The sequence below is a fragment of the Molothrus ater genome, chromosome 1, assembly GCF_012460135.2.
Source record: "Molothrus ater isolate BHLD 08-10-18 breed brown headed cowbird chromosome 1, BPBGC_Mater_1.1, whole genome shotgun sequence".
Taxonomy (NCBI): Eukaryota; Metazoa; Chordata; class Aves; order Passeriformes; family Icteridae; genus Molothrus; species Molothrus ater.
Window position 1 is genome coordinate 138,757,047 of NC_050478.2, and position 18,411 is coordinate 138,775,457.

General features: G+C 32.0%; 1 protein-coding gene across 1 annotated transcript in view; it reads left to right on the forward strand.

The window, feature by feature from the left end:
• The window catches only part of CSMD3 (CUB and Sushi multiple domains 3), a 595,264-nt gene that overhangs the window by 502,244 nt on the left and 74,609 nt on the right, over positions 1 to 18,411 (forward strand). Inside the window, exons 43-49 of the mRNA XM_036400790.2 lie at positions 1,206 to 1,394; positions 4,664 to 4,841; positions 6,891 to 7,036; positions 9,966 to 10,046; positions 11,195 to 11,308; positions 15,502 to 15,690; positions 16,086 to 16,232. Of these exons, the coding sequence (XP_036256683.1) occupies positions 1,206 to 1,394; positions 4,664 to 4,841; positions 6,891 to 7,036; positions 9,966 to 10,046; positions 11,195 to 11,308; positions 15,502 to 15,690; positions 16,086 to 16,232 (1,044 nt within the window). The remainder of the gene's footprint in view (positions 1 to 1,205; positions 1,395 to 4,663; positions 4,842 to 6,890; positions 7,037 to 9,965; positions 10,047 to 11,194; positions 11,309 to 15,501; positions 15,691 to 16,085; positions 16,233 to 18,411) is intronic.

An 18,411-nucleotide genomic window follows, 5' to 3' on the forward strand; every position in this document is an offset into this window, starting at 1 on the left:
CATGTTAATTTACATTGCATGCCTTTACAAAAGAAACATCTCTATTCAATGTTTGGAAGCATACTGGAGTTTTAATTTTGTGCAATGGGTTCTGGAAGGTATATGTCTAAATACTGTTTTGCATTACTGGATGAATGTAGGCTTATGCAAATTAATGCCAACCCAAAAATCAACAAATCCATTTTATTTCCTAGTTCACCATTTCCTGAAGGTTCTTGTTCTTTTGTAGGTCATGCTGAGCTGGTGAAGATCACGAGATCATAGTTCTATTTATAGAATTGCATTTTCATTTAAAAGGGATTAGATCACCACTGTTCATGAATAAAGGTCAAATGTGTATTTTAAAGTAAACCTGTTTTCATTATACGAATAACACCTAAGAGTGATTTAAAGAGATTTTACTTTAGAGCAGTCTCCTATTACTCTTTTAATAGTAACAAGTCCAAATTGATTTGAACTCTGTGTAACATTCTGGAAGTGAGCCACTGTAAAAAGAATTAGCTTTTAAAGAAAAAGTCAATTTGAGGTGTAAAGTGCTAAGGACAGTAAAAACCTAAGACCATATACTATTAATAGTAACAGTAATAATTTTGGAGATGTTGTCATTTGTCAAAAAACTGGTAAGTTCTTTTCTGTGTTTTAACCACATAAGACAAAATTGATTCTTTCAAATATATACGACATGATATTCTTATATTTCAGACTGTACACAGCTTATTTGTTCTCACATTGGTAATAAGAAGACAATGCTTCAAATCTTCTTGTAAAAAATCACCAAGATGTGTGAGAAAAGCTTGTTTTCAATTTGGACTTGTTCACTATAAAGTCTTTGATATTCCAGTTCATTAGAGAGCCTTTTAATTCTTCTGGAAAAACAAATAAAAGTATAGACATGTTTATTTCTCTTTTCCCTTAAACAGAAGAATGTAAAACCTGACAACTCCTATTGGATCAGAAAAGCACTTCATCTATCTCAGAATAGTATCTTCAAACAGCAAAAATAAATGTTACTTAACAGCACAGAAGTGTAGCTGGTTTCACTGTACTTCTCCAGGAGTAAAATCAATTATTTGATCACGAGCATCATGAAACTTTGGTTCCCATCATATAGGTTTTTATTTTTATTCTAATTAAAATGTCTTATTTTTGAGATAATCAGAATTTTTATTTTACTGATTTTCCACCCTTATTATTATTTATTTCAGCATATCAGCTACAAAGCTGTCCTGATCCTCGACCATTTCGTAATGGTTTTGTTATTGGAAATGACTTTACTGTGGGACAAACTATTTCATTTGAGTGTTTTCCTGGCTACACATTGATTGGAAATTCAGCTCTAACTTGTCTTCATGGCATCAGCCGCAACTGGAATCATCCTCTCCCTAGATGTGAAGGTATGTTCCAGGTGACCTATAAACCCTTCATCATTTGAAAGTCTTCCTAAGACTGTTAACTGAAGTCATTTCAGCTTTTGATTTACAGAGACCTGTACATTTACAGTGTAGTCTTTGCAAAGGAAGTATTCATTTTTGCACATTCAAATTTTAGCAGTGAAGATGAAATGTTTTGCAATGTGCAATCTCTTAAAACTTATCTGAGATACAATGTGTGCTTTTGGAAGGTTAAGCTTAAAGTCTGGATTATGGAGACCCATGCCACTTTTAATCTAGGTGAGGCAATGAAGTAAAAACTGTGGACTAAATTAAGAAAAATATCTTCAAAAATTGAATTTACCAATTCTGGCCACTTATGTTCTTTCTTATCAGTTAGTAAGAAATGATAAAGGTGGTCTAGAGTGAAATTGTATTCCAGCCAGCGCTCTGTAAAATCATTTGTACATATATTTTTTTCTGAAATTTTTTTTTAAATTACATTTTTTTGACCTTTTACATTTGTTTTTTTCACTTGTGCTTGAAACAAAAAAGAAGGGTCCAGGAACTGTGACTTGCACACAGCTATAATTTTAAGTAGACAGAATGACTGTGGTGGTTCTGTAGAAGTGTTTATCTCTTCCCTAGCTATGTTGAAAGGAACTTGTTTCTAAGCAGCAGGCCAAAGAAGGTCAGTGCTCCACTTAAAGGCCTAGCTCCCCTTCCTATTGAATGGTGAAACAGCATTGAGAATGGGATCCTCAGTATCACGTAGGAGAGAAATGCCCAAATAAAAACCCCCAACAACAGCACAACAGCACCCCATCACCAAAAAATCTCCAAAGCCAAATGCAACCACCCAAATAGAAAATAAAAAGCTCCCCTGTTTTCTAGATTTTTTCATTATATTTTGCACCATATACCCAAATTTAGGTACTTGAATGAAAAGCTTCATTATTCAAAATTCCTGCTGGACTCAAGTGAACCTTAGGAATTTTGGGGGATTTGGAAGGTAAATTAGGACCTAACTGGCACTGAATTCAGAAGGGGAAGCCTTATAATATAAAAGACAGATGGCACCCACACTGTCATTTTTTTTTGAAAGGGGAAGAAGTTAATTCATTATAATTAAGTTTCACCACCCGTTTTCTGGATCCTGTGGAGTAGTAATGCCTTCATAGTTCATGTCTTAACTGCTAAAAACTTAGCTTTTCCTGTTAGTTAGTTCTTGTTGTATTTTCTGTGCCTCACAATCAAAACAATTTATTGAATGCAGAGATTCTGTTTCTTTGAAATACCTTATTGGAACCAATAATTTAATTATAAAATTTTAAGATGTCCAAAGCATGTTGTTTCTCTGAGTATCAATTTTGATGAAGTTCCTGAACAGTAGCTGAATGTTCTTTGTTTCTACTTAATTTGATATGAAAAACGAAGATTAAAAAATCCACCAACTTGATAAAAGAGATCTAAGATGCATGTTTTCTGCATAATTACAGACTGTCAACACTATTTAACCCCTAGACAAATTTCTTAAATTACATGGGGGTTTGTGCTGATATTTACTGTGGTATTTTTAGTAAAGGGTTTGTGACATTTTTATATGCTACAGATATTTTTGAGTTGATTTTTGGGTTTTTGTTTTGTTTTGTTTTGTTTTCTTGTTGCAGGAAAAGAATAATGAGTTATCTTCTAGTTTCACTTGGTTTGATTTAAGATAAAGGCTTTGTGTTCAAAAGCATTAAAATGAAGTTGGCATTTTTGTGTACACCTAGTACCAGAAATGCATGGCATGTCTTGAATTTGTATTTGCTTTCATGTCTTTACTGTAGGACAAGGCTTTTTTAATTCCTCAGATTTCTTGAAGCAGACAATCTGAATTAAATAGGACTAAACTTGCTTCTGTTTAAACAGTTTTATTCTCTTCTTGCATCCCCATGCACCTAATATCCCTTTAACCTGTGCTTAGCATCATCTAACACTCTCTGACCCTTCTAAACTCATCTTCCTTGATTTAACCTGTTTGGATTCTGTTTCCTCTCCTTTTCCGAGAAGTCTTGTTCCCTGACAATCGTCAGACCATGTTTTCACTCCCCTAAGAGCTGGCTGAAAAACCATTTCCATCTGTACTGCTCAAACCCCCTTGAGCCTTTAAGGTTGAAGCTGAAGAAAAGCAGTGCCCAAGCATTGAGTCTGAATGGTTGAATTGTCACTGTGCATCACTTCTTACCCTACAGTTCAGCAGCAAAGTTTATAAACATAAACCATAGCATATGGTTTTGCTAAATACAAATGATGCATAATTCCTATATGTCAAATGTATATGTCAAAACTGCTCTGGTTGAAGATTTGTAAGCATATTTTAGAAAATCTGTGTTGCCATACCATGCACCTTGTGGGGTGGAGTGAGCAAAATAAATGTGTGCGAAATAAAGCAAATTATACAATTTTAAGCTTTGCTTACTTTTCCAGAGCTAGGCTTGTATAACATTTCTCTTCTGTAATAACCAGAGGGTGTCATATTCCACATACATCTGAAATCTGTACGGAGAAAATAATCTAGTTTGGACTAATAGTTTTCCAGAAATAGAAAGTTATGAAAGTCCAGAATCTGTATGGTCCCTCTTGCACTGTATGATGTCTAAAATTAGCACTCTTTCACATGTATTACAGAGAGGACTCTTACTTTATCTACCAGAATTTATAGCCATAAATGCAAAATTACTACTTGACGACTTACCTAAGATGATAATGGCGACACACTGCAACAACTACTCATACTGTTGGACACAATGTTTGGATTTTGAAGTTCCCCTCTAATGTTCACCCACTCCTCAACCTTGTATGTGCCTTCTTTCCTGTGTTAATTTTGGTTGGCTATCTTCTTGTGACCAGACATGAAATTATGGTCACAAGAAGATAGCCAACCAAAATTAATTAGTGTTATTTGTTGCTGATTTGTAGCTGAAATTTGCACAAAGCCCTAACAACGTAATTTTCAGTTGTGTAGGGAATTTCCACCTATATGTATATACATTTATTAAATTACATTTCTGATATTATTTGTTGCATCAGAATTACTTTTTTTTTTAACTTTTATATTTGACAAATACTGTCAAAATAGACTTCTGAATCTGCACAAAGCTGAATAAAATCTGTTTTCTTTGCACAGGAATGGTCATATGCAATGAAGTTAAGTGTACCAAATGTGGTCAAAACTAGAGCTTTGATATAATCTAAGTAAAATGCAAAAAGCATTCACTGGCTATTTTTAAAAAGTGTCTTTTTTATAGCTCTGTGTGGAGGAAACATAACTGCAATGAATGGCACCATATACTCTCCAGGATACCCTGATGAGTATCCAAACTTTCAAGACTGCTTCTGGCTTGTAAGAGTACCACCTGGGAATGGAATCTACATCAATTTCACAGTTCTCCAAACAGAGCCAATATATGATTTCATAACTGTGTGGTAAGAAAACACTTTGCTTTTTAATCTTCATGTGACACTATATAACCAAATAGTAATTTAAAAGAATATATTTTTTATTTTCCCCTTGAAACTGGTGTTCTCTCTAGGAGAAATGACTGAGTTGCACCAATCCATGTTTTCCAATGGACCATTCTCTCTAGATAGCACTGGACAAGAAATCAAAAACAATAATAGTGTTTCTCAGTTTGCCAACAAAGAAAAGCATACAGAGGTATGCTCTAATAGCTCATCAACAATCAAGAGAAATACTACTTAAGAAAGGAGTGATAAGGAGTTTCAGATGTATGTATTAGTGTTTTAGGAAAGGCTACTAGAAACTAAAGCAGGGCAACACTTCATTAATTTCTTCCAAGTTGGCTTCTTTTATTCTTAAGAGTACATAAAATGAGAAGCTCTTTTTGATTTGGCTGTGACAAAGCAAATTGAGCTTACAATAACTGTAAACAAATCCTATCCTCTGTGTACTTGATTCCATGTCTGTCATGGCTCTGCATGATGACCCTCAGCAGCAGCCTATCGCATTAGTGCCTCCACCACGTATTTGAAGACATTTAATGGCTTTAGTCCTCATTTGTACACATGTGTAAAAATTGTATACATGATGGCTATTTAATTATGTAGCCTATACCATTTCTGGGATACTTTTTATTAAAATTTTTATAGCACTTTCCAATGCAAAAAAAAAGCCCCTTTTATTCACAATTCAAATGCTTCAAATCATACAACTTCCTGCTAAAACAGAAGGGAAAGGGTCAATGTGCCATAATTTGGAGAAACATATTACTACAAAATTTTCAAAATAAAACATATCTGTATTTTTATTTGTTTTTTTTTTTAATATATTATGCTAATAACTAATGAAAAAAAAAAGCTTTAAATTTAATCATCTCTTGCTTGCTATTTGACAATTCTAATCTGGAAGGAAATAAGGATGAACATTTAATACTCTTGTATCATGATGCTGTCCTCTGTACAGTTCCACTGTTGTTTAGTATTATCATTGATTTAATTTTTCTGTTGAAATGAGTGTTTCATTTCTCCATAAGGTAGCAATGATCTTTTGAGCAGTACATGTATTGTCGAAACTATAATAAATAGTACAAAATAATATCAGTGCATTCATATGAAGAAGGATTCAAGAAATTATTCAGCTGCATATCATACTCAATTTTGGTTTAAGCTACCAAAAATTATATTAATATATACCTGTAGTGGTAAACCATGACACTACCTGAATCAAAAAGACATGACCATTTATATAAAATTCATAACAGAGCAACACATTGATTGAGAAAACTCTGAATCCTTCACAAAAATAAACTTTAAATCAATTCTTATCTATTCATATATACTATAAACTATAAATAATAACATTAAAACTATTAATTAGGGGGTGAAAGCTAGGTTAAAATATGCTGACAATATAGCATATCTAAAAGTAACTTAGAATAAGCATTGGAAATAAAATGTGGATTTATTGATGTCAACTTGCAGTTTTCAAGGGGAATCTTGTATTCAGCAGTCTGTAAGCATTTTGGGTCTATTTTTGCCAAAGATTATATTAATTCTTGTATTTTTAATTTATTCTTTTAATTAATTATAACAACACTAGTTATCTCTTAATTTTCCTATAAATTATCAGATTCAAAAGACTGATGGACATGAACAGTTATTAATTTCATTTATTTTCTGATAGTCACATTTGAACTTAGAGATACAAAAATGTGATCAGAGGTTATGGCAAGTAGATGAACTACAATCACAAATTCAGTAATTTTGAATTGGCTGAAATTTTTATTAGAAAATAAGAATTTGACTTTCAAAAGGTGGTTGAATTAGTGTTCAGTCCACATACAGGATTTGAGAAGGTCTTCAGCCCTTGTTGTCTGGTTTATCTTATTTTAGTTGTCTCATGCCTTTTAGTGTAATCTAGGGAAATTTTACTACATTCACTTAAAATTTGGAGAAATCATATTAAATTTTTGGACCAGAGAAAGAAAAAAAAATTATTCTGTTTGTTTTTCTTAGGGATGGACCAGACCAAACTTCCCCTCAAATTGGACAATTTAGTGGCAACACTGCACTAGAATCAGTCTATAGCACTTCCAATCAGATTCTGATAAAGTTTCACAGTGACTTTACTACCAGTGGCTTCTTTGTACTTAGTTATCATGGTAAGTGTGATAAATTAAACTTTTGCACTGTTTTTACTGGTCACTGGAGGAAGACAAGGCATAAAAAAATCAGTTGTTTTTTCTAAGAGTTGCTATTATTAATATGATTGACCACTACTAGGGTAAAGCAAACACATGAAAGACTAACATGAATGATGAAAAATCATTTATTTTCTTGACCAGATATTAAATTTACTATTAGTCAAACAAAATAAAAAGACTGCACTATGATGAGACATGAACAAAGAAGGCAGCATCAAAGTTCAAGGTGCACATTCTTTTACTTTTTACAATGCTTCTAAAATTCCTTTGCAACCTAAATGTTTTTGGAGGACATTAAATTTCTTTTTGAAATTTGGATATTTTGAGATGTTGTTTTTGTAGAGATACCAACGATAGTGAACTATACCTATGATATATTGTTTACTACTATTGTTTATAGTTCAATGATAGTGAGCAACATAGTGTAGTTAACATTAATCTGCCCTTGAATTAAATACTGACTGAATGAAAATGTGTATGAATTAATTCACTGAATTCTACTTCTTTTTGTAGTCATCCAGACCCTCTGTGGCCAAGTGTCTTTTACATTGCTATAATTACAAGGAAACAGATTAAGAAGTAAGGGTGGGTTGAGGTGCTTTGTGAAGGCCCATTGGATTGGACATCCTAGGAAATTTGAACACACACTACATCCTGTTTTCTGGATGCTGGTCAAATTTTGTGACTAGAAGATTTTCTTTTTGACTTATTAAAGACAGTGGTGAGTACAGATAGACAGAATTGACGGGCTTAAAGGAATTTTAAGCTAAGCAAAACAAAACAGAAAAATACATAAAGCCTACAATGAAAAAAAAACCAACAGCAATTGATTATGGAATAGAGACTCCAGCAGGGCTAGGCAGAGAGGGATCAGAATTTCCATTCCAAATCTTGGCATCCATATTGCATGTATCAAACTGCAAAGGACAAAATGACATTTTGTATTCATTAATGAGTCCATATGTATTGGACTAACTACTAACATATCAATATATGACCAAACATATGCTAAAATGCTCATGGAATCACAGAATTATTCAGATTGGAAAAGACCTTTTAAATCGTCAAGTCCAACTATAAACCCAATGCTGCCAATTTTGCCACTAAACCATGTTGATAAATAGCACATTACATGTCTTGAAAATACCTCCAATGATGGTGACTCCTCCTTTTCCCTGGGCAGCCTGTTCCAGTGCTTGGCAGCCCTTTTGGTTAACACATTTTTACCAATATCCAGTCTCATGTGGAGTAACTTAAGGCTATTTCTTCTGGTCCAGTAATTTGCTAGTATTAATTGTCTCTAAAGATCTCCTTTTGCTTGTTTCTTTTGTTGTGAAAAGAAACCACAGGTGTGGGCTCTAATGTGCAATAAAGATGCAAACCGAGCAGCACAAAGATTACTTATAAAGAAACTTAAAACTATTTCTGTACTAATGTTGTCAAGACAAATAAATCTCTCTGTATCTTGGAGTCTGTGATCCTTCATATCAGCTGAACAAAATTTATAGTAATGAAGGAAAGGCAGTCAAGGAGTCCAATAAATGCAAGGAATCAAATTTATTTAAAATAAATGATTTTGGGATTTAAAATAAATGATTTGGGATTATCATTAATTAATGATACTCCTGTTACCCTATAATGAGAGACATTTGAGGTAATTTGTAGGACTTCTTTATTGAATCAATTTTTAATTATGTTCATGATTTTTATTATTAATTTTCTTAAGATGCAAACAGCAAAGCTGTTTCATGTTTAATTAGTGTGTTTTATTGGTTTGGCTTTCTGACTCACTGATTTAAGTAGATCTTCATTACCCGAGTGAGGAAAAGGTGTAATAAGAAGATATCAAATGAGCGTGACTCATTAGTAACAAAAGGTCTTACTTATGGTATAAATTTTATGATTTTCAAAAGTTTGACCAATTAAAGGATCTAATCACACAAAGCAACCAAGAATGTGTATTACTGAAGCTGAACTGTCACTTGCTATAAATAGATGGTATTTTGTGCTGAAGAGAAATGCTATAAACAAATGCTGTATGAAAATGCAATATTAATGAAAACCAAGCATACTTCATCCTGAACATAGACTTTAACACAAGAAAGAGTCCACTGTAGGTAAAAATATGTCAAAGTGATTTCTTTTACCAGATTTCTGTCCTAATTATATTAAAGTCAGATTGTATTTTGTCTGTCTCCAAATATGGGCCCATTTTCATTGGATCTCTGGGGGAAAAAATCAGTCTGCACCACTTCTGCATACACTTCCTACTTATTTTTTATTTATTTGACGTGGTTGTCTTGCCTGGTTGTTGCATAATGTGCTAAATCTGAGAACATTATTTCGTGTGAAACTTCAAATGAGAATTTTGAAAGCAGGATTATTCTCTGACACTATCTGCAGGTTATGTGTACTCCACAACTGTTTATTCATTAGGAAATTTCACATTAAAAATTCTTCTGTCCATTAGTTATGCTGCCTCCATGTAGAATCTTTAGAATTCCAAAATTCCAATATTTATTGCAAGGTTTCAAAAGTAAAATTGTATCATGAAAAAAAAACCAAAAAACCAACAAGCAAAACAATGATTGAAAAGTACAAAAATATTTGCTTTTTGACTAGAATTGCTCAAATGAGAAAACTGGCAACCACTTATAAACTTCTTATGTTTTTTATGGAGAGGATTTCACCACTAAAACTAAATAACTAGTTGAGAATACAGACACAACTTCCAATATTTTCATTTCCTTTATTTTGATTCTTTTGAAAGTTTCAATATAAATTGAGTTTTTATGTTTATCCTGCTAATGAGGATATTAAATCTGTTATTGCATGGCTATGATAACTCTACTTGAGAATGTCAATTGTGCTTTGTTCCTGTTTATAGCCTATCAGCTCCGTGTCTGCCAACCTCCAGCAAATGTACCAAATGCTGAAATTCTAGCTGAGGATGACGAATTTGAAATAGGTAATATTAAAATAAAAACACAACATTTGTTTATGAAATAAACTTGCTGTGCACAGGGTGCTTTTCAGAATGGAAATCATACTTGTAATGTTTTAGATTTTTATTTGAAAATACATTTTTTTAAGAAATCATTCCTCTTTCTTACGCATCCTGAATCCCATCCATGTTTCAGAGATAACATATAAGTAATACAATAACTCTTTGTAATTGACTTAATTTTAAAATACATTCTTCATAGTATTTAATATAAAACATATTTCGCTGAAACAAACAAACAACCCATAAAAAACCATGTAGACAATCGTACATTCAATGCCAGAATTAAGGTTCTGTGACCTAAAAAGTAAAATCAAATTTGTAAAAGTTATGAGGATCAGAGAAGGGGATGATATTCTGACTTTCTGAGACATGTCAATAATATTACTTAGCCACTTATAGTTCAAAGAAATATGATTTATGATCTGATTTCAGATGTCTGGTGAGATAGTTTTGCTCATGTTACGGTAAAGAAAATAATTTTTTCTAGTATATGCACCAATATATGATTACTTATATAGGTCACAAAGAGAAATTACTTTTTTTTTTCCTTTTCTCTCTGTAATATGGGTCAAAGAGAACTTCTGGAATATGCAGGTTTTTACTTTTATTGGTGCATAAAACTACATGAATTTTTGGTTTCTTAATTAAAAAATGAAAATTTCTTATTCTCAGAGTGCCTGACTTAGATGACATAAACAAAACCATTTGCTATTTAATTTTTTTCCCTCAGGATTGTATGATTTACTGACTTGATCTTAGACCTTTATTTAGTTCCATAATGTTTATCCTATAAATTATATTGCTTAAAGCTCTATGGACATTTGGTTCACATAGCATCAGTCAAACCCAGACAACTTAGCAAACTATCTAATAAATAATGTGGTGGAAAGGAATGATAGATGCAACACAGTGTGCAACACAAAGCTCATTTACCACATTTCTTAGACTAATCAAAGTTGTTTATGCCAGAGGTCATTTAGCCCATTGTATAATATGGTGGTAAGAAACTTCATTAATCAATAATGTTTTCAAAGCTAAAAGTCCCAGTTAATTGCTGTTTAATGCTTATTTTGTTTGTGTGTTTTGCCCTGTGTTGTTTTTCTGAACAGGAGACATAATAAGGTACCAGTGTCAGCCAGGCTTTACGCTGGTTGGTAATGAGATTCTGACATGCCGGCTAGGGGAAAGGCTTCAGATGGATGGACCACCACCTACTTGTCAAGGTTTTTTCCTTTTTATTTTCCTGCTGCCATACCAGTTCAGTGGTGATTCCTTAAATAACTTCTGCATCTCTTTATATAAGACAGCATACTGAAACTATTTCAGACTTTTGATGATTTATCCCAATATATCTCTCTTTGGTTTGTTTCATGTATGTCAGATATTAATGCAAAATAATTAGTAATCTTTTAATGAACTTCACAAGTTAAAAGGGCTGCTACTCTACTTTGTGAAAATAATTGTGCAACTCCTTTTTATTTTTTTTAGGAAGTCTGGTAAATAATGAGACTCATTTCTCTACAACATAATAGTATGAAAATTTATATGGGAATTCTAAAAGACGCTAAATTAACATAGCATGGATTTGGGTGAACAAGCTCACAAAATTATTTTTCAGCGCAGTTTTAACTACTTGCATTTTTTATTCAGTGTATTCCAAAAAACAGGTTTTCTGCATATGTGTGTGTGCATGCATTTGTTCACTTTTTCTCTTATTGAGAAGTGAAAACACGGAGTTAATGCCATCTCATTGTTAACATCAAAATGATTACAGTCCTACCAGGCACTAACATCATACATACTTTAAACTAGTATTTATTAAGGTGAAATGTGATGTATTATGGTAGAATATAGATTTTCCATAATTAAAAAAAAAAAAAAGAAATCTTTCTTTCATCCCAAACTGATTAGGAAACAAATGAAGATCGGCCTTGCACATGCTTCATTTAAAAAATAGAATCTCTTTGCAGTTCCAGCTATGGTCATGAGTTTATGTTATGCTACTTATTCTTCCATTTATATCTGTAAAGATAAATAAGGACCTAGAGTTATAAACATGTATGATGAAGCGTTTTCAAGAAAAAAATACCAAACCAAAACACCACAGCCTCATAAAAGTATAAGTTAAATAAAAAAAAGCCATTTTGAATTCTGCTAGTTTCTGTGATATACTTTTGTGATCCATCTCTTCCTGAGCTTAATATTCTAACATCTATATCAGGATTAAAATACTTTTTCAAATCAGTCACAATAAGTGTGTTTGATTTATATTTGTATTATATGAAAAATACTGCCATCTGTTTTTTTCTACCAATCTGATGTTTCAGTGTGTCCTTCTACAGTAATTTTAATTCATTAACATATCCATAAAACACTCATGCTGAAAGATTCATTGGGTAATATTAAATTAATTATGAATAAATCTAGTAAATTTACAAGTAAAACTTTGTTATTTTACTGTTTCTAAGCATTTTCTAAAATTATGAAATGGTGCACAATGTAGATGTTAAGGAATTAAATATCAGTATATTAATTTTTAGGACTTTATTATCACTATATTTTTCACCTAAGCTTTCAGTTGAGAATTAAAAAAAAATCTTGTATAAATATACTCTTTTCCTCCATTTCTAGGAAGATGGAAGTTACTCTTATAACTGAATAAGCTCTTTCCCCCTGATTTTATGAACAAAATTATGCAGAAGTCAGTCATTCACAGCCCTGAGTGTAGTTCTTAAAAATGCAAAGTGAAATTGAAATGTGAGCTTCATAAGAACTTTCACACTGATAATTTCTGAAAATCTAGACATTTAGTTAGATACAAATGTGTCTATAAATAGATTCCAACACCCCCATTTAAATTTAAATCCTAACTTGGCAGATGTATAGCATTTAATAGGTGAAAAACCATAGTAACCTCCAGGCATTGCTTTAAATGTTAAAACGATGCAATATTAGATAGGGCAAATAAGGACATATGTGTTGATCCTGAAGCATTCTCTCAGTGTGTGTTGCTGAAGGCATATTTGTATTCAATGCAAGACCCAAGACAAAAACTTAGGAATGATGACTTCATTTACCATAGCTAATCTTTTATCTGTCAGATATGAATGCTAAACACTGGTTCCAATGCTAAACTTTAAATCTATACTCTTAAAAATTCTGTTTAAAGCAGAATGAAATTAACATGGTCTTCAGAATTAGATTTGGAAAATTAAAAAGAAAATTGCAAAAGAATTTGTCAAATTGTGCTAAAAATGACCAGTCCTACTGGCAACCTAGAAAAGAAAGCAGCATATTTTCTTTTATTTTTATTTGTCTGATGTCTAAGTTTGAAGATCACAGTAAATAAGTTCCACTTCTGTAATAAAAGATGAATAGAGAGCTTTGTGGAACCTAAAGGCAGCAAAAATACATGCCAAAAAATTTCTGTCTTTCATGATTTTACTACATCGCATTGGTCTATGGATAAGCTGCCGCAACTTCACTGTGCAGAGTATAACACGCCACGCAAGAGTCACTTTCAAGGAAAAGTCTCAGTTCTTCTGTTGGTTCATATTAGTATTGGTGTAGTAATTCTTCTCACTGGGTAGAGCATATGGGTTTTTTTTTAACTTAATACTGTTAATTCCTGGTGCTTTAACCTTGTGCATATCTTATATGCTTTAGCCAGTATATTGGTATTTGATTGAATTTTTCTTTAATTTTTGACTTGAAATAGATCAATACCTACATTCAAAATTAATCCATAAGTAAATCTGAAGAATGCTGCTGAGCAAAAGTAACATAAGACTAACATTAGTCTTGAATCTAATATATTGCAGTAAAGATATACTAGACAAATGACGAATTCCTAAAAAAAATATTGATGCAAACTATATTTAATATTTATGTGGTAATTGTAATTATTACAGGTTAGTTTACATCACATTTAGTGCTATTTAAAACTATGTCAATTTTTTTTTCTCCATTTTTTCTCTTTTGCGTGTCAGTTGGACGAGCATTTCTTAAAATTCTTGCAGATTTCCTTTAGATGTGAAAATAGTCACTAAATTCTACAAGTTTAGCCAATTTTTATCAACTTATTTAGTTAAAATAGAGTATTGTCCAAACAGAGCATGTAACTTTGCCCTTAATTTTCTTTTAAATTAGCTTCTACTTTCAGGATAAAATGAAAATTTCAGAGTAAGAAGATTCCAACTGTATTTTGCATCATATTAAGGGGATCCTGAGAAAATTCTGTAGTGGTATCTCTTAACTATATCTCGGATAATATGTTCTCTGATTCACATGAAACTTAGCTCCCTGATTTCCAAGAGAATCTGTTTAACAGAAACAAGTCTTTAAATTCTCTATAAAATTCCTGAGGGATGTTTAGCTGAAAATTATCCTGAATTTAAGAATATCCTGAAATTAAGGACAGTTTGTAAGGTAAAACCAGCTGCAAATAAATGAGTGTAGCCAGATTACTGTTATGTTCTCCCTGCCACACATTTTTATATAAATATATGTCTATTTGTATGTATAAAGCTGAGAGGATTACTTTGTTCATTTTCTTGAGATATGTGTCACAAGTGGCACAGCACTGTAGTTTGACAGCCAGATTCCAGCCATATAAGTTTTGTTAAGTGGGTTGGAGCTGCTGTATTCAATCTCTTCTTGAGTAATTGAAACAAACAGGTCATGAGAAACAACTCTCTTGAAGTTTAGCATCTAGATGCTAATTTGCAACCAAGATACAAGTATTTTTTAAATATATGGGCTGATACAGTTTTTCAAGTTCAGTATGGATGCATTTGAAGAGGGTTGGCCTAGATGATCATCAAAGGTTACTTCCAACCCAAATATTCTATGATTCTTGCAAAGTTTCTTTATGAAGATACTCTTTTTCTCTCCCTTTCTCTGCTTTCCTGTGTTCTTTTCTCTCTTTATAATTCAATAACTTTTTCAACATAAAACCTGATTTTTGCAATTAATGAGACAATGTTATTTCCAATGGTCTTGAGAAAACTAAGATCCTATTATTTTTCTTGTGTAACTCAAGACTAACTCAGTTTCATGTAGGAGTTAATTGTCAGTATAAAAAGATTTCAAAGCTTCTGTTTAGCAGTGTTAGGTTCTGAATATAATGAAGGAATTTGTTCATATATCATGAAGCAAATATATTTTTTGAAAAAAACTTCCAATAACATGGTAATATCAACTATTTCTATTTAATGAGATGTGTATTCTTGTAGACCTAGTGAATCCAGATAAATTCAAAATTAAATTATTTCATCATATTTTAAATCACCATGTTTCTCAATTTAAGGAAATAGAATGAGTAATGCAGTTCTTTAAAACTCGGGAAAATCTCGTCAATTACATGAAATAGAAATAGCAGGCTTTCGATTTTTTTGCCAATTTTTCTGTTTCACAGTGCTCTGTCCAGCCAATGAAATGCGTCTGGATTCAACAGGCGTAATACTGAGCCCTGGATATCCTGACAGCTACCCAAACCTCCAGATGTGTGCATGGACCATTACTGTGGAAAAGGGTTATAATATCAGCATGTTCTTTGAATTCTTCCAGACAGAAAAGGAATTTGATATACTTGAAGTTTTTGATGGTAACTATAGAATACATAACTTTGCATGATACCTTGTCTATATCATTGGGGTTTTTTATATTGCTTCTGTCTAATTGCTATCATTGATGCATATCATAATTTTTCAGTATAAAAAAAAATTAGGCAATTATTTTGATTTGTTATGATAAAAATAACTGTTGGATTACTTTATTTTAAAATTGTACTGCATGGTATAATTAGAAATAATTTTTGTTTTGAGCAAATATATAACTTCCAGTTGTAACGTATTTCAATTTTTTAGTTCAAATTAATTTGCCATTTGCTTGAAGGAAGTTTTGCGTGTATGTTAATTGTGTGCATATGTTTTATTGTATGTTATTTTAAACTTTGTAACTCCTTTTGTCCTTCTTCTTTTTTCCTTCCTTTGTACCAAGGACCAAATAGTCATAGCCCATTGCTCATATCTCTCAGTGGGGACTATTCATCTTCTCTAAATATAACCAGCAATGGCCATGAAGTATTTCTCCGGTGGTCAGCAGATCATGGCACCAATAAAAAAGGTTTCAGGATAAGATATATAGGTATGCAAATGTGACTTTTTATAATGTGCATAAAATTTCAATGTGGAACACTTGTTTATGTGCAAAGGGTAATATAAGCTATGTTTGATATCCTTAATTAACCAAACTGAAAGGAAATCCAATCAGTTCTATATATTTGAATCTAATGACCCTCATCTTGTGAGGAAAAAAAAACCCCACACATTTGCTCTGTAGAGAATTAATAAAAGACAGGGCTTCAAAATGGCATAAGGCAGTACTAAAGATAGAAGAAGCAGCTTCCCCTTCTCCCTCCCATTTATTTGTTCTTGTGTACCTCATCATACTAGGGTGTTTTTCTAACAAGATCTTTATGAAATTCATCATTAAGAATTTTGGTGGGACAGGGGAAAGCATTGCAACAAGGCAGGAGTGAACCGCTATAAAGTGGAAAAATATAAGACCCTGAAGGTTCGAACTCTTTTATTTAAGGTTCAATAGAAGCAGCAATCAACATTAAAAGAGATAAATTAGTATGTAAAAAAGCCAGTGTTTTATGTGTTATTAATTCAAATTAACATATTTATGAATAGTGCATGAAAATAGTACCTGACAAAGTTAAATTTTAGTAAAATTGCTTTTACAGAATTATTATAAAATATTTACTTTACTGGAAAATATTTTAATTAGTCAAGCTAAAGTAGATTTGTTGTAATTTACAGTAATTGCACAAAATCGATATTTGAAATTTTTTTATGATGACCAAAGATATGAAATACATGCAAGGAAGAGTACTGGGGATAGTATCTGTAGATATTAGAGAAGTTATTGACATAAAAGCTGTTTCATTTCACAAGGTGGATAAAGAAATAAAGAATAAGCATAAAATTCTTTCTGCTGATTTTTTTTGTTTTGTTTTGTTTTCCTCAATTTTTAGCTACTTCACAATTGGAGAAAAATAATTATGATCATATATACTGCAAATACATCAGTTCCCTCTTTCCCTTTAAGAGAGTACAGTTTTCTCAGACTTAAAATGTTTGTTGTTCATTAGGTAAAATTCACTGTTTACTAGGCATAAAATAATTATGCCATTGATTTTCATTTCCTGTAGTCCATTTTGGATCTGTTAAAAGAGAAAGAAGAGAAAATTCTTCAAAGTCTTTCCTTTCAGGCAGTGAGAGAACTGTTGAGAGGCAGACAGGAAATATTTTCTAGTGGTCTGTTTCACACAGAAAATCCTGGTATGTCTCGGTATCTTTGGTTCTTTCAAAAAGTGTAAGTCAGGAGAAATTTACTGTAAGGAAGAAAAAACTTTCATAGTATGTAGTCTGAAAGATATAGCAGTAGTTCTGATTCTGCTCTTTGCTTTAGTATGTTTAATAAATATCTTTTGTAAACAAACAGCCATATGACTCCATTCTGGCCAGAGGAAGCTTTCACATGAGGAAAACATTTACCTGAAGTAAGTTGTGAGACACGGAAAAGTTTAAAGAACAAGTAAAGCAGCAGTTCTCTATTTACCTGAGAAAATAAATATCAAGTTATCAACATTTCTTCAAAGCATAAAGACAGCACTTGGAAACAAACTTCCAGCACAGTTTTCTTTCCAACACAAAGGGAAAACAGCCTTTATGGCTTGCAGCTATTAATCAAATTAATCAGACACCGAGTTAAACTTTTGCACATACAAAATTTATCTTAAAGTGGTTACCAGGTTATAAGAGACTTCTGGTCCACTCCTATGAGAAGACAGCCAAACCTAAATTGCTTGGTACTCAATAAACAAGTGAGATAAAGGAAACATAGTAAGTAACCAGCATTTAATGTCAGAGTTGTTAAGTACATAAATAATTTCAGATTATAAGAACTGTAACTCTTAGAGATATTTTTTTTCCTCTCATATTGAGTTATGATTTTTTTTCATAGTCTCTAGATAAGACTCCTGTAAAACTTAATGTGTTCTAAATAAATCAACAACTAAAAGCAGTATTTTTGCCATGGATTTATCATGATTGTCATAAATATAATTAAAATCTATTTTTAATGTTTTACTTCAGTTCAGTGTATTACAGAACTTAAATGAAAGAACTTATTTAGGACCAGAAAATAGGACTATTTAAAAAGAGTTTTGTTCAGGATGTACTAGTTATTTCCCTCTTTCAAAAATTTGTATACTACTGAAATGTATACAATTGCAATAAATTTCATCATAAACTAA